This window comes from Sporobolomyces salmoneus (assembly GCF_050403485.1).
Source record: "Sporobolomyces salmoneus JCM6883 DNA, S_salmoneus_JCM6883_v1_ctg12, whole genome shotgun sequence".
Classification (NCBI taxonomy): Eukaryota; Fungi; Basidiomycota; class Microbotryomycetes; order Sporidiobolales; family Sporidiobolaceae; genus Sporobolomyces; species Sporobolomyces salmoneus.
This window is the reverse complement of record NW_027481151.1, coordinates 56,585-71,270: the sequence shown is the minus strand read 5'-3', so window position 1 is coordinate 71,270 and position 14,686 is coordinate 56,585. Positions and strand designations below refer to the sequence as shown.

General features: G+C 50.9%; 6 protein-coding genes across 6 annotated transcripts; 2 read left to right on the top strand and 4 right to left on the bottom strand.

The window, feature by feature from the left end:
- Nucleotides 1-692: 692 nt before the first annotated feature.
- On the top strand, nucleotides 693-2,828 carry JCM6883_004665 (homocitrate synthase; the record flags this gene model as incomplete). Its single annotated transcript, XM_076630750.1, has 9 exons — nucleotides 693-905; nucleotides 1,000-1,036; nucleotides 1,162-1,383; nucleotides 1,446-1,787; nucleotides 1,854-1,942; nucleotides 2,010-2,087; nucleotides 2,161-2,370; nucleotides 2,448-2,580; nucleotides 2,662-2,828. 9 exons carry the CDS (start codon nucleotides 693-695, stop codon nucleotides 2,826-2,828), a joined length of 1,491 nt encoding a protein of 496 aa, XP_076489174.1.
- A 460-nt stretch (nucleotides 2,829-3,288) lies between these two features.
- On the bottom strand, nucleotides 3,289-5,466 carry JCM6883_004664 (serine/threonine-protein kinase; the record flags this gene model as incomplete). Its single annotated transcript, XM_076630749.1, has 11 exons — nucleotides 3,289-3,637; nucleotides 3,701-3,877; nucleotides 3,947-4,042; nucleotides 4,107-4,164; nucleotides 4,227-4,333; nucleotides 4,402-4,469; nucleotides 4,549-4,691; nucleotides 4,773-4,948; nucleotides 5,030-5,049; nucleotides 5,154-5,197; nucleotides 5,319-5,466. 11 exons carry the CDS (start codon nucleotides 5,464-5,466, stop codon nucleotides 3,289-3,291), a joined length of 1,386 nt encoding a protein of 461 aa, XP_076489173.1.
- Nucleotides 5,467-5,805: 339 nt separating this feature from the next.
- JCM6883_004663 (uncharacterized protein) lies at nucleotides 5,806-8,588 on the bottom strand (the record flags this gene model as incomplete). Its single annotated transcript, XM_076630748.1, has 16 exons — nucleotides 5,806-5,984; nucleotides 6,048-6,138; nucleotides 6,212-6,296; nucleotides 6,363-6,437; nucleotides 6,506-6,599; nucleotides 6,665-6,821; nucleotides 6,890-6,911; nucleotides 6,977-7,138; nucleotides 7,210-7,352; nucleotides 7,422-7,505; nucleotides 7,565-7,654; nucleotides 7,725-7,780; nucleotides 7,849-8,062; nucleotides 8,128-8,158; nucleotides 8,320-8,377; nucleotides 8,513-8,588. 16 exons carry the CDS (start codon nucleotides 8,586-8,588, stop codon nucleotides 5,806-5,808), a joined length of 1,617 nt encoding a protein of 538 aa, XP_076489172.1.
- Nucleotides 8,589-9,084: 496 nt separating this feature from the next.
- On the bottom strand, nucleotides 9,085-11,337 carry BEM1 (phosphatidylinositol-3-phosphate-binding protein BEM1; the record flags this gene model as incomplete). Its single annotated transcript, XM_076630747.1, has 3 exons — nucleotides 9,085-9,096; nucleotides 9,190-9,584; nucleotides 9,642-11,337. The coding sequence occupies 3 exons, from the start codon at nucleotides 11,335-11,337 to the stop codon at nucleotides 9,085-9,087; spliced, it is 2,103 nt and encodes a 700-aa protein (XP_076489171.1).
- A 691-nt stretch (nucleotides 11,338-12,028) lies between these two features.
- JCM6883_004661 (uncharacterized protein) lies at nucleotides 12,029-13,995 on the bottom strand (the record flags this gene model as incomplete). The annotated part of the gene is made up of 7 exons (XM_076630746.1): nucleotides 12,029-12,155; nucleotides 12,229-12,435; nucleotides 12,511-12,664; nucleotides 12,739-12,787; nucleotides 12,857-12,982; nucleotides 13,052-13,168; nucleotides 13,231-13,995. The coding sequence occupies 7 exons, from the start codon at nucleotides 13,993-13,995 to the stop codon at nucleotides 12,029-12,031; spliced, it is 1,545 nt and encodes a 514-aa protein (XP_076489170.1).
- Nucleotides 13,996-14,070: 75 nt separating this feature from the next.
- On the top strand, nucleotides 14,071-14,517 carry JCM6883_004660 (uncharacterized protein; the record flags this gene model as incomplete). The annotated part of the gene is made up of 3 exons (XM_076630745.1): nucleotides 14,071-14,082; nucleotides 14,143-14,349; nucleotides 14,413-14,517. The coding sequence occupies 3 exons, from the start codon at nucleotides 14,071-14,073 to the stop codon at nucleotides 14,515-14,517; spliced, it is 324 nt and encodes a 107-aa protein (XP_076489169.1).
- Between the last annotated feature and the right edge of the window lie 169 nt (nucleotides 14,518-14,686).

The window sequence follows — 14,686 nt, the reverse complement described above, 5'->3', positions numbered from 1 at the left end:
ACCTTATTTCGCTTTTCATATCCCTCCTCCCTTCCTTTTTCTCTCTCTTTTGCCCCCTTACTTTCTCGTTTCTTTCTCCGCTCCATGTCAGCGTCGAGACTCTTCGTCCCCATCTCCCTCGACAAACGCGACAAACACTCACCTGGATCCGAAAGAACTTCTTTTCCTCTCAAAACTACTCACCTCCTCTCTCTCTTTCACTCGTTTACCCCCTTAGGTTTTACCCTCCTCCTCCTTGTTTATTCTCCTCCCCTCCCCTCCCCTCTAGTCTGTCAAGATTTACTACTCCCCGGCCCTCAGCCATTCTCGTCGTTCTTCTTGATTTCTCCCTTCTCCTCACTGTTTTCGTTTTCTCTCTCTCTCACTTTGTTTCTCTGTCGCGTGTTTCCTCTCTTTGACGACAACAATTTACCACGATACCCAACGAACCGTTTCACTGCTTGTGGCTCGCTCTCGATTGCGAAAGAGAGAGAGGATTCGAATTAGTCATGGAACTGACTCTTTTTAGTAGAAAATCTCGCGCTGTCACTGACTCACTTGGAGAGCGCTACGAGTCCTGGTAATGGTACACTTGAGCGCCCCTGACTCTGACGGAGGAAGAACGAAAAGTCCGAATTTGACTTGGAATCTTCGAAGAAAAAATTCCGGCTTGCTTGATTGCTCACCTCTCCTTCAACTCTACTCTCCCAACTATGTGTCCCTCCGCTGCTGCCGCCCCTGCCTCTGAAGGCGCCACCGCTGTCCCTACGACTACCGGAGAAGTTCCCTCGGACTTCCAAGCAGTCGAATCTCACTCGGCACCCGCCCTTCGACCTCCTCCCGCTCAACCCGCCGCTGGCTCGGAAGGGGCAGCCCCTGCAGCCAAGAACCCTTACGCAGTTCGACCTGCCGATTTCCTCTCGAACGTGAGTCAACCAGCACTCGAAATTGTTTGATTCTGAGCCAATTCCTGACGTACCAATTTGACTCCTCTCTCGCTCGATACTTGTGCTATGGTAGACCTCGAACTGGAAGATTATCGAATCTACTCTCCGAGGTAAGCTCACCCTCTCACTTACTCTCCCCTTGGAGATCTCAAAAAAAGAGTCATCCGAACTTTCGAATGACAAATTAAACTAACTGCCCTCTCGCTCTGCTCTCTGTTTTGATGATGATGAATAGAGGGAGAACAATTCGCGAATGCTTTCTTCGATACCGAAACCAAGATGAAGATCGCTCAAGCACTTTCCGACTTCGGAGTTGAATACATTGAATTGACTTCGCCCGCCGCTTCGGAACAATCTTTCGACGATTGCAAGAAGATTTGCAACATGGGACTCAAGTCCAAGATCTTGACCCATATCCGATGCCATATGGATGATGCTAAACTCGCTGTCGAAACCGGTCAGTTTTCATTTTCCACTTCTCTCCTCCACTGTGCTGACTCTGCTTGATCACTCGTCTAGGTGTCGATGGTGTCGATATCGTTATCGGAACTTCTTCCTTCCTCCGCAAATACTCTCACGGAAAGGATATCACCTACATCATCAAATCTGCGATCGAAGTTATCGAATTCGTCAAATCCAAGGGAATCGAAGTTCGATTCTCTTCCGAAGATTCGTTCCGTTCCGACCTCGTCGACCTCCTCTCGATCTACCGTGCCGTAGACAAGATCGGTGTTAACCGTGTCGGTATCGCCGATACCGTTGGTTGTGCGAACCCTCGTCAAGTTTACGAACTCGTTAGGACTCTTCGTGGCGTCGTTTCGTGCGATATCGAATGCCACTTCCACGATGACTCGGGATGCGGTAAATTTCGCTCTTCCCGCGTAGAAAAGAGTCAATTACTGATTTTCTTTTTTCGATTCTACTCAGCTGTTGCCAACGCTTTCTGTGCCCTCGAAGCTGGTGCCACCCACATCGACACTTCCGTTCTCGGTATCGGAGAGCGAAACGGTATTACAGTGAGTTGAAACCTCGAAAGTCGTCAACGTAATCATCGCTAACTTTCCGGGTTTTCCAACGCACTAGACTCTTGGTGGTTTGATTGCTCGTATGTACGTCGTCGACCCCGACTACGTCAAGAGTAAATACAACCTCCCCATGCTCGTGCGTTCCCCTCCCTTTCTCTTGAGTCCTGTCTGCTGAAACCTAACCTCTTTCGATTTTTCGTGGTCTTTAGCGAGAAGTCGAGAACCTCGTCGCCGATGCCGTTCAAATTTCCGTCCCCTTCAACAACCCGATCACCGGATTCTGCGCCTTCACTCACAAGGCCGGTATTCACGCGAAAGCGATCCTCGCGAACCCTTCGACTTATGAGATTCTCAAGCCCGAAGATTTCGGAATGAGTCGTTATATCGATATTGGATCGCGATTAACTGGATGGAACGCTGTGAGTTCAATCGATGATTACACTTTCTCCGAGCACGAACAGGAAACTGAAGAAGTGTCGGAATTGATCGCTCGCAGGTCAAGTCTCGAGTTGAACAACTCGAACTTCAACTCTCGGATGACCAAATCAAGGATGTTACGGCCAAGATCAAGGAACTTGCTGATGTCAGGACACAGTCGATGGATGATGTTGATACCGTTCTTCGAGTTTGTGAGTTCTTGCCTTTCTCCTCTCTTTCTCTCGTCTCTTTTCAAGACTTGTACTCATTCTCGGTCGGCTGATTGCGATTAGACCACCGAGGAATCACTTCCGGAAACCTTCAACTTCGTCAACCCCAAGTGTTCGACCAACTCCTAGCTTCCCACCGATCTGAACATGGTTCCGAGGCTGGAGACGACGAACCCGCGAAGAAGAAGCAAAAGGGAGTCAACGGTACCGCTAACGGTGTCTCTGCTTAAAACGAATTGGAACGAGGGGAGGAAGAAACGAAAACTTTGTGACAGCTAGTCGCAGACTTCGTTGAAGAGGTTGGATCGAATAGGAGAACTCTCTTTTCTTTTTTTAGTTATATTGTCGATAGAAAAAACACACACTTCCCTCTCTCTCTTCCGTGAGGGCGTGTCCACCTCATCTGGGAATCACCTACTCTTTCCTTTCAGTCTCTCTCATCCTCCATCTTCTTTGTACTTTCATTTGCTTTGCTGCCCACTCATTCTCTCATTGTAAATCATTCTTGATCTGAACGGCTCGCTTCCTTGACTCGGAAAGAGTGAGAGAGAGAAGTAAGAAGGTATAGATAGGATTGCGAGAAAGCGAGTAAATACAGGAGGAGGGATAGAATCGTCGAGTACAGGTATGCAGTCAGTATAGCGAATAAGGAGAGAGAGCTATGTACAAATGAATGGGAAGAGTAAAGTATTAGACCGCGAGTTTCTCCACTCGTTTCGAAGCGTCGTCGATTTCAATCGAATCGACATATTTCCTCATTCCTTCTCCTTCTCCTCGTTCCCGCTCGAGTCGTTTCGTTTCGAGTTCGTTCTTCCTCACGGCGGCGTGTCTGGCGTCTTCAGCGTCCTCCTCCTCGGCCGTGTGGAACCCGCTCTCCTCCTCGTCGCCGCCGTCGGTAGAGGTTGATGCGCGAGGAGCTGGAGTCGATGAAGTGGAAGGTTCGGGAGAGGGTGCGAGGGAAGATTCTCGAGTTGCAGCATGTCGAGTTCCGCCTTGAGTCAAACGGGAGGCGGCGATAACGCTGTTGACCGAACGTTGCCTGTCGAGCGAAGATTTCTGGTGAGTTCGAATAGTTTCGACGAGAGAACGGAGTGCGACTCACCATCGACCTTTATGATGCGCCGACAAATCATGCTTGTGTTTCTCAGCGTCTGCCTCGACGAGCCATTTATGTTTGAGCGCTTGATCGGCCGTAGGTCGTTTCGCAGGATCAGGTTGAATCAATGCCATGCAGAAAGCTTTCGCGTCGTCCGAAATCTTCTCCCAGTATTCGGTTTCGCTGTAGTCAAAGACAGCAGTGAGCGCTCAAATCCGAACACGGGAAGAAGCGTTCAAACCCAAAACTCACAATCGAACGGCCGCGCGAGTGCACTGCCGGATTAGGTCGTTCGTTTCTTGAGCTTTGAAGGGCAGGTAGCCACAGAGCAAGAGATAAGCGATAATGCTGTTGATCGAGATGGTCTGTCAGCTGAAGAAGGAGAAAAGCGAAAAAAGTAAGGAAAACTCACCCAACCGACCAAATATCGCACGGCAAATCGTGCTCTTTCTGCAAGAGAATCTCCGGGGCTGCAAGAAATGTGCAGAGGCCTCAGTTCGAGAGCTCAATCGGGGAAAGGACTTGCACTAACCGGCATAGCCTGGAGATCCCGCTGGTACCGTCAATTTCTCTCCCGGAGCCAAACGTTTCGCAATCCCGAAATCGGCCAACATGACTGTATCGGCACCGTCTCGTGCACTGTGCGATGCCAGACTTGCTCAGCCTGTGTCCCTGTTGAGAGTGCTGAAGAAGAAGTCTCGACGCACTAGAGCAAGTTCTCGGGTTTGAGATCTCGATGAACGATGTTGTGACCGTGTAGGTACTTGACTGCCTCCTGCGAAGAGAGAAACCAGTCGGAGGGGACGATCAGCATGGACTGACGAGACGACGAAAAAAAAAATGAGGAAACTTACGAGAATATCGATAATGATACTCGCCGCATCGGCCTCTGTAAACTTTCCATCTGACCAAATCCTCGCGAAGAGGTCTCCTCCCGAAGCGAGTTCGAAAACGAGGTAGTACTTGTCTTTGCTCTCGAACCAGTCCAACAGTTTGACTGGATTCGTGCAAATTGAGCGTCAGATTCGTCAGCGTTGTGCTCCATCATCCTGACATGACGAGGAGGACAGGAACTGACTCATGTTGGGGTGATCGAGACCTTTCAAGACCTCAATCTCTTCGTGCACAGGTGCAAAATCTCCATGAAGTTTCTTCTTCGAAATCACTTTGACCGCAACTTCGATACCTCCCGCTTTCGATGCTCGCTCGAAATGAGGGGACCCTTTCGGAGGTTTCCACGTAGCTTGTCGAACTCTGTGGGCCACAAAGCAGTTCGTGTCAGCGGTTCAGGTTGCGAACGACCTCGTGACGACAGAAAGAGGGGGTTTGACTCACGTACTGAAAGCTCCATCTCCCTATCAAACCCAACAGTAAGGCCCAAAAAGGTCAGCTCGAGTTCGTGTCGTTCCGCGAGGGGAGACAGAGGAAGTTCAAAGCGAGAAGATCTCCCAGAACTCACGAGGTCTTCCTCAAACTTGTACTGCTTCTTCTTCGCATAGGACTCTGTTGCAACAATCTGTGATTAGCTCCCGAACTATCCGAGGCTCGAACGGACGATGCGTCGTCGAGGGCTCCACAACTAGATCAAACACAAGGGAGAAGCGGTTGAGGGCGTTGGACGAACCTGGTTGATGAGCGAAGGGGTTACTGAGACCCATAAAGTACTTCCACGAACGGTCTGCTGGCGTTCGAGATGGGAGAAGATGGAAGATAAGGGCGATGAGGTAACTTTGGAAATCTTTGCGGGGAGTTCGCAAACTCGAAAGAGCCATGACCCCTTCAAGTCGCCCTCTTCTGCAGCTATCTGTTGACTCTCGAGGACTTCGGGAGAGACGCCGCTCGATGTATCCCTGTAGCGACCAGGTAGCGTTCGGCTTCCCCAACGCGAAAGCCAAGTTCGCAATCCTTTGTCGGCGTCAAACCTCAATGAAGCAGAGCGTGTCAACAAGGATACATAGAGTAGAATGCAATGATGCGATATAAAGATATACGAAGAGAGAGACAACAAATATGGACAGTTCTTAGTGTACAGTTTTCGAAAGATCCGTGAGTCGAGCGCCGACCTTCATCGTTCGAACCTTCGTATGAGACCGATTCCGCAGGCGGGTTCACTAGAGTCGGGTCGACTCTTCCGTTTCTGAAGAATCTGGAGAATTGGTCTTGACGGTCGAGGAGAAGGACAGTCCCGAAGAGACGAAAGGTCGACGTTTTCCTCTGCAAGCTGCGATTGCGGCAGCTCGCTCTGGATCGGGGACGGCACCATTCTTGCCTTCGAATAACACAGCGATCTCTGTGGAACGAATGCCTCGGTAAGCTGTGTGAATCTGGTGAAAGGGAAAGACGCGAGACGAACCTTCAAGAGTCAAGTTATTCGTATCGACTGCGAGAACGTACCAGCCTATCAGCTGGATGACAAGCAAGCCGGTATAGACGAGATAGTATCGCTACAGGCAGAGAGAGAGAGTGCAATTCAGTCGAAGCACGGATTGAAGAGCTGTGCCAGAAAGAAAGACTCACCCATCCGATCGCAGAAAGAGCGACTGGATTCATGTAAGAGTTTGCGATGCTAAGTGCTTTAACGAGGAGAGCGTTCGCCATCATCCTACAAAGGGAGACCTCGGTCAGTTCTCGTCGAACAAATGATGGAGAGGATCACGCCACGACTCACCCTTTCGCACGGATGTTGAAGGAGAGGACTTCGGCTGTCATACTGAAGAAAAGAGGACCGCACACAAGATTAAAGCTGCGAGAGAAAACATAAACTTAGGCTTTCGCACTCACTCGAGAGACTGAAGTAAAAGTTCAACTCACAAGCCGTCGTAAAGCCAGATTCCGACTACTGTAGCGATTCCAGCCGCTTTCGTATGGTTCTGAGCATACCGAGCCGACGAAACGACAACCCAAACTGGCAAGAGAGAGAATGATCAGTTCGCGCTCAAAAGCCAGCGTAAAGAGGAACAAGAGATGCACCATTCGAGAACAGGACCCCAACCCATGCCCACATCAATAGCTTGCGTCTCGGTACCCTCGGTACGAGGTAAGTCCCGTATAGCGAACAGAGCCAGTTGAAGATTTGCAACCCTCCGTTGATCCCGACGACTTGCTGAGTTTGCGTGATACCGACGAGCTGTGAGTCGAAGAACATAACGAATTAGTCGCCCCGATAAGATGATGGATTCAGGTGTTTCTACTCACCTTGAGGATCGAGGTGTAATAGCTGAACGGAACGATTGAAAATCAGAACTGTCCCTCACGCGAGAAAGGCGAGAGAAGAGACCTCACAAAGTGATGATAGCTTGACCAGAGAGCGCTTGACAGAACCCGATCCAGAGCACAAGAGCTGTTCGATGTCGATTGGGTCTCGTTGCCCATAAGATCGACCAGCCGTATTGTTTCATCTCTTTCTCTTTCGTGAGCGTTTCTTTCATTTCTTCGAACTCGAACCTGATCAACGTCGAACCCAGAATAGGTTAGCGTTCGAAGAGGGATTTCGGGCGAAAAAGACAGTAATTCACCGAACGAGCTCAGTTTCTTTCCCGTTCCCGTGATACTTGATCAGGAAGTCCAAGCACGCTCTTTCGTCCCCTCTGTTGAGGTGATACCGTGGAGACTCTGGCACGAATAGGATGGCGACGAGCGCGAACAAGGCCGGTGCAGTCTGTCGGACGGTACGAGACTCGAAGATCAGTCGGCTCACGACTCAGCTTCAAGGCGCTCAGTCACGCACCTGTACGATGTAAGGGATCCTCCAGGACCACGAGTCGGTGATAAAGCTTGTACCGAAAAGTAGCCAAGCTGCAATGATTGAGCCCTGACGACGAGAAGACGTCAGGTCAATTCGACGTCAACCGCGAAAACAGTCGAACGTACTAGGATGTAGAAAGTGTTGAATAGACCAGCTAGTGTTTGACGTTGAGCGGGATGAGGGAGTTCCTGTAGGAGGATCGGAGAAACCATGACCTGAGAGCAGACGAAGCGACGATCAGAGTTCGTCGCAGAAACTCCTAGCACGAAGTCAATGGAGACTCACGCCGAATGCGAGACCCGAACCGATAACGATGCGAGAAGCGATAAAGAGCCCGTAAGCTGGTTGAGAGGAGAATCAGATTCAGCGACTTTCTCGTGAGCTAGACCAGCACCAGACGCAGACTGACCCGAACCATCACCCTGACCCGCACAGCTACCCATGATCGACCCGATCACCATTGTCGTCGCGGCGTAGCGAATGCACAATCGACGACCGTAGCGATCCGAAGACCACGCCGCGAGTGGAGCGGTACAGAACCCAGCGAGGTAGGCTGCGAGGTTGAGGAGTCCAATCTTGGATGGGGAAGGGTGACCTAAATCGGACTGCCACGGACTCAACGCCTGCACGAAACGAATGGTGAGCGACCGGAGGACCAACTTGTAGGTTTCGCTACCGAAGCACTCACCTGAAACGAAGATAGTAGCGCTGAATCGTAGCTGTTTGAACGACAACCGGAGCGAATCCGGTCAGCGGCATAATCTTCTTTCAGTGTTCCGAAAGGCTCAATCTTTTCTGAAACTCTTTCAAGCTGCAACTCCTTCGACACGGACCCTGCCTGAACGATAAATGAGATCTGGATTCGAGCAGAGGAGCTTACCCATTGTTTAGTTGCGTGATGAAAACTGTCGCAATCGCAAGGTTGAGCGAAAGAAGACCTGCAACAGAGCGAGAAACGAAGCGAGATGTGTCAGCTCGAACGCTCGCAACACAACAGTATCGCTTCGAGCCAGCTCCTGCGCCCTTGGTGACCATGCCAGAGAGCCTGGAAGAGGAGTTTTATGTTCACTCACCGCGATCGTTCCACCACCAGCCTTCTCTCTTCCTCTCCTCGTTGATCTGCTCCAACGCAGTCTGGTTCCTCCTCATCCTGCTATCTAAGCGCCCCTCCTGGTCGTTCGAAGCTTCGATAATCGTATGCGCGGCTAAGAGATGTTAAATGAGATCTAGTTTTCTGGAATCGATGACGGAGAGCTTCGAGCTGTTGCGACCTTCCTCGTGTTCGAACCAGGTGGTGTGCTGGTTGTATGCTGGCCGTAACGAGAGGAAGGTCGAAGGTGAGTGAGGAGAAAGAAGAGCTTTGAACTTTGGCTGCCTCGTCGCAATTTCGGAGTTCCCTGAGACATCGATCGCGCGCGAGGGGTCCTTCGGCACGGGGCAGGCAGAGGATCGCGAGGTTCAGGGTACTGTGCCAGAGTCAACACCGAAAAGGATTGAAAAGAAAACGAAAACTCTTTTTCACAACAAGGGTGCGACGACTGAAGCGAGACCAGGTGGGAGGACAGCAGACAAGACAAAGACGAACAGATGGAACCCAGACAGACAGATAGAGATATTAGTTGTAGGTAGGTAGTAAAGAATTAATTTAGTCGGCGTACTGCGAGAACGGAACCGAAAATCAAGTCAGTTTTCCTCTCGATTTTCAAACTCGTTCTCGACCAGCTCGAAGGGAGAAAAGGCGATAACTCACGAGTACAAGTCTTGCACCACTTCTCACCCAACGTTCCAACTCTTGATCGTTTTCCAATCCTATCAGCCGCGCTCCTCCTTGAATAATGATTTGAGAATTCGAATTCGGTCGAAGTCCTAAATCTCCTCCTTCTTCTCGATACCGCAAGTTCGCAACGTCACTCCCTAATCGTTCCCTCACCTTGTCGAGGAGAGCTCGGTGAGATACTGTCGGAGGAACTCGAATTGCGATGAGGTCGTCCGTGTTGCGGTGGAAAATCTTGATCTTTATGAACGGGACGTTCTGGTTTGCTGTTCCGAGAGGGGGAGGTTGCTGTTGATACTGTTGTTGATCCCGCGAAGGAGCTCGATTGTGATTCGATTCGGGATAGTAGGTTTCTTGATAAGATCGAGAATCTGTTTCGATAATGACTCAGTTCCGTAAATCCTAGTCTGAGCGAGAGGAATACTCACCCTGTTGCGATCCATTTAAACTCATCCCCTGTAGCTGATCTGCGACATCCCCCGACCTCCTCACTTGCCCCTGAGCCGAACTCGATCGAGGATCCATTTGATCGAGGTAATCGACCAAATCTCCATACTGATTCTCCAACCCTGCATGACTACCCGGCATAGGACTCGGTTGTTCGTCGTCTCCTCCGCTTCCCGGTTGACCGACCGAAACTTCGACATCTCCCGCCCTCGGAACTAGGAATTCGTAGAACAATCCCGACCCTCGAATATGTTGAGGGAGAGCGCAAAGGTCGGCGAGGTAAATCGATAGATCGTGTACTCGTTGAGCGCAAACGACTTCATCTTCGTATTCAGTCGGTCCTGGCATCATCGGCAAAATGCGATCGACGAGTCTTCCATCTTCCCCGGGAACTCGACCTGCTTCGACGGGGAATTCGTCCATGAGGGCGATTTGGAATTCGTAGAAATCTTGGTAGAGTCGATAGAGGACGAGTGAAGCTCCGGTCGAGAAGAACGCTCGAAGATGGAACCAGAACGACCCTTCTTCTTGATGGAACGATTCGACGGATGCCGAAGTGACGAGACCGTATTGGTGTCGTTCTCGAGAGTACGAATATCGATGATCGACGTAACCTGTACTTTCTTCTTCCTCTCCTCCTTGCTGAGGCTGATAATTCTGATTCGAAGGATCGTAGGTCGGTGAATGCTGAGAAGGATGAGTATTCGGGTCGAACTGAGAAGAGGAGGAAGGTTGTTGTTGTTGCTGAGGAGGAGGATTTGATTGCGAGGCGAAATCGAATCTTCCTAGAGGGATTGAAGCGCTCTTGTAATCCGCCGTCATCTTTTTCCATTCTTCCACCTTCGGTACGACCGCACTCTTGATCAACTCTGCTACATTCTCGACCGGTTTCCCCGTCGACATGTCCTGAATCTCGACGAACGCGACCGGAATCAAACCGGGACCTCCTAATCTTCCAATCGGTTTCGCGACGAACCACTCGTGATTCGATTGAGCGATGACGATGATGGGTTCTCCTCGTTTCGCGTCTAATTCGTCTGCTCGTTCTGCGACGAAATCGTATTGAACGACTCCGTACAAGGGTTGATGTCGAGGTGAAGAACTCGAAACGGGTCGACCTCCTACGACTGCCGGTGAAGGAGCGGGTGCAGACGATGATGATGCTCCGTTTCCGTAAGGATTGTGCTGAGATTGCGACGAGCCTCCTCCTCCTCCGCCTCCTCCTGATTTCCAACTCGAATGAGCGCCGCTTCCAGACCCTGACCCCGAACTGCTAGCTCCCGTCGATGACTTCTTGACCGCTTGCCCTTGTATCGGATTCTCCCTCACGTTCCTACCCAGCACTTGGAATCGATCTGCCGGTACGAGTCCTCTCGCTCCAGTCATCGGATTTGCAGCGTCGAACCAATCTTCTCCTCCTTCGTCGCTGACAACGTGAAAGAAGTCTCCCTCTTCGAACGTGAGTTCTTGAGGTGTCGTTGCTTTGTAGGATGCTGTGGCTCGAATCACTCGTTTCGGAGGGGCGGGAGCAGCGAGAGGTCGAGCAGAAGAAGCGATAGGTGAAACGAAACCGGCTCCATTCATCGCTTTCGCGCCGGCAGAGTTGGATGAGGACGATACGAAGTTCGAAGGTGCACCGATTCGGTCCTTGTTGAGGGACCGCCGGATGCCTTTCATGGCGAAGTTCGGATTTGGGAGAGAAGAAGGGGAGGAGAGAGAACGGGAAGAAGAAGAGGAAGGGAAAGAGGGGTCGGGTCGAGGGTTCAAGACTGTACAAGCATTGATTAGTCAGCTCCATCTCCATCTCTTCAAGCGGGTCGAGTTCGGAGAGGAAGGAGAGATACCCTCCCCTTTCTTTTGATCAAACTCACCTAGACTAGCTGGAAGCTTGATCGAAGGAATCTTGCGTGTTGCTATCTATCTAGAGGACCATGCGAGTGAATACGACTCAGCACTACACGAGTTGAATGCGATCGAGAAGTTCGGAATTGAATTACTCACACGATCGAGTATATGCCGGTTCCCGCTCTGAGATCTGGTCCCAGTCGTACGAGCTTCTGTGCAGGTAGGTCGCTGGGAGTCGCGTCGTTCAAGTAGCCGCTGAAGGGAATAGGCGAAATGGGAGAAGAAGGAGCTCGAAAAACAATGAGTGAGACAGAAGTCTTCTTCTCACGGCACAATACACGAGGCCTGGAGAAGACTATGTAGAGATAAACTTGTTCTGCAGGGGAAAAGTAGAAACAACAAAAAAGAAGATGCTCGCGAAGTTTACAATTTTGGAGAAACGGGAGAAGTGAGTGGGACGGGCAAGAACGTCGGTAGCAGTAGGGTCTACTGAGGGAGCGGAAGCCATCGAGAGCGTCTCTGACTAGTTCTCGAGTCCTCGAACCCAGCTTCCGAGATCGGCTGGCGGTTGTCGTTCCCTACTTCTCCTGATCCATCCGTGCGAAAGCAGAGTGTGCGGAGCAGGTCGCGTTGCCGGATTCTTGTCCAAGCTATACATCGTGACAGTATTAGTATCAGAATCCCGAATTGCAACAAGGGAACGAAAGGTGAGCAGGGACTGACCAGATTTGAATAAAGTTTCTGAACGCGTTCGTGTATTTGATACCTACTTCCGGCTCATCCGGAATGACGACCGTCTCCATTCGTACGAGGTAGGTGAGGAGCTCGATAGGCCCGCTAAGGGGAGCTTCGTGAGGCGCTGGAAACGGGAATCGATTGAGAGCGACTTCGAGGACTGTAAGAGCAGTTGACCAGACATCCGAGTTGATTCTGTGAGGAAGGGGATGAGAGACAGTGTCAGAAGAATGTGCACAGAGGTCGAACGGGAACGGGTATTAAACGCACGAGTATTGACCGCCTCGAATTCGTTCGGGTGAAAGGTAAAATGTCGTTCCGACAAAAGTTCCTGCTAGACTGTTGACGAGCTCTCCAGAGACACCGAAGTCGCAGAGCTTGATCTGACCATCTCGAGTGACGAGGACGTTCGAAGGTTTGATGTCTGTTTTGTCGTGAAGACGAGATCTTTGAGTCAGTCGGAACAAGCGACGAAGAAAACAGCGAGCGCCGACACACCTCGATGAATGATCTTGTGATCGTGTAGGTAGACGAGTCCGGAAAGAATCTGCTCGCGAATCCAGAATGAGCTTCGGAACGGTCGAGGAGAGTTTGAAGTCGGCGAAGGATGACTTACGGAATCTGCGATTTTGCCCAACACTTTCTCTCCAGTCCTCCATCCTTTACTCTTGACCTTCTTGTATAATGAGTCCAAACTCCCAGCTTCGCAGAATTCCATACAGATACCGATTTGCGTGTTGTTCTGAGAGTCAACAAGGAGCAGAGTCAGTTCCATCGGACAAAGCGACGAGCTTGCTGTAGAAGCACTCACTGATTCCAAGAACGCTCCGTAGTACTGAACGATATGGGGATCCGTACAATCACGCATGAACGACAGTTCTCTCAGATGTTGTTTGTGAAGTTTCGGATTCGGCGATGTTGTAATCGTCTGTGATGATCGCCAACTTTCAGCAATGGTCTAATTGACTCTGAAACAAAGGGGGTTCTCACCTTCTTCGCCATGACGAGACCCGTCGGTTTGTGCAAAACTTTTCTCACTTCTCCACTCGCTCCTTCTCCCAACCTGCCGAGATCCTGCAGCGCGCCTGGCGACATGTCGAAATCGTCGTTTTCGTCATCCGTCTCACCGTCGTGGATCGCACTTCCTCCTCCTCCGTATGGCGAGAGAGTCGACGAAGAAGAACTTGTCGGGATCGAGTTTGTCGAAGGAACATTGAGCAATGGCGGACTCAGCATTCCGCCCACAGCCCCTCCACCTGTCGTCGTCGTCGTTCCGAACTGTTCTCGGCTCTGTGCGTGTCCGAGTCCCTGACTGCTCGATGGTCGGCTCGACGAAACCCTACTCGCACTTCTCGCTCTCCTCGTTCTTCCGCTCAACTCGTCTTCCAACCCGATCGCACTCGGTCCATTAATGACATCCAACAATTCTCCTGCCATCCTCTCCTGTTCTCCCACTGCCCAAGGTCGGTTCGAGCCGTCTTGCTCGTCATCCAACTCTGAGTCTGATTCTGAAGGTCCGTTGAGAGCTGAAGCGTAACGCGAGGGAACGTTCAGGGAAAGGGCTGAGAGCTTCTGTGTTACTCCTCCTAGCTTGAGAGAGGGCTTCGAGGAGGAGGAAGGCCCGCGAGAGGAGGTGGGAGCGATGGAAAGATCTGCCGAGGGAGTCGAGAGATTTGATGGTGCGGGGCTGGAACCCGGTAGTTGCAGTTTCAGGGGAGATCTAGGCGGTCGCTTTGGGGGTATAATCGCCGACATTCGGATAATTGGAGTGAGAGAAACGAAGAAGCTCCGTCATTTTCTTCTCTCCCTCAACACTTTCACCGACCTAGAATGCCCGCAAAGGTGAGTGAAACACTTTTGCAGAAGTGCCTACCGCTGAGCTGACGGCCAAATGACGTGCAGAGCTCCTCAACAAAGACCAAATCTTCCAAGTCGACTTCCGCTCGATCTCTGAAAGCACCTGGTTCTCTCCTACCGTTAACGAAAAAGTTAGCTACAGCGAAACAGAACAAGAAGCAAAAAGTGCACAAGGCGAAAGACATCGACCTTCGAGACCAGTTGAATGAAGAGGATATCTCGTTGAGAAGAGCTCTCGAAGCGGACAACCAAGTAGGGCATCGGCTCTTTCAGTACCTTCGAAGCCGTCGTACTGATGTAGCCGTCTCCGTGCAGCCGAAAGGGCCGATTATTGAGAGGAAAGAAGCACCGAAAGAATTGGCACAGCGAGGATCAGAGTTGGCGGAAGCGATGGATGAACTGGCGATGGCGTTCAAGTAATGAGTGTGAGGGTCGAAGTCGAGGAGCATGAGTGCCAAAAGACCTCAGGCGAGGCAGAGGACCAGGGACAAGCTTCTTTCTTTCGTAGGTTTCATTCTCTCGAGCTAGATTTCGGTCTGCAACATCCAACATTGCTGACTTCTCTTTTGATGCAGAGCTCAATCTCGAC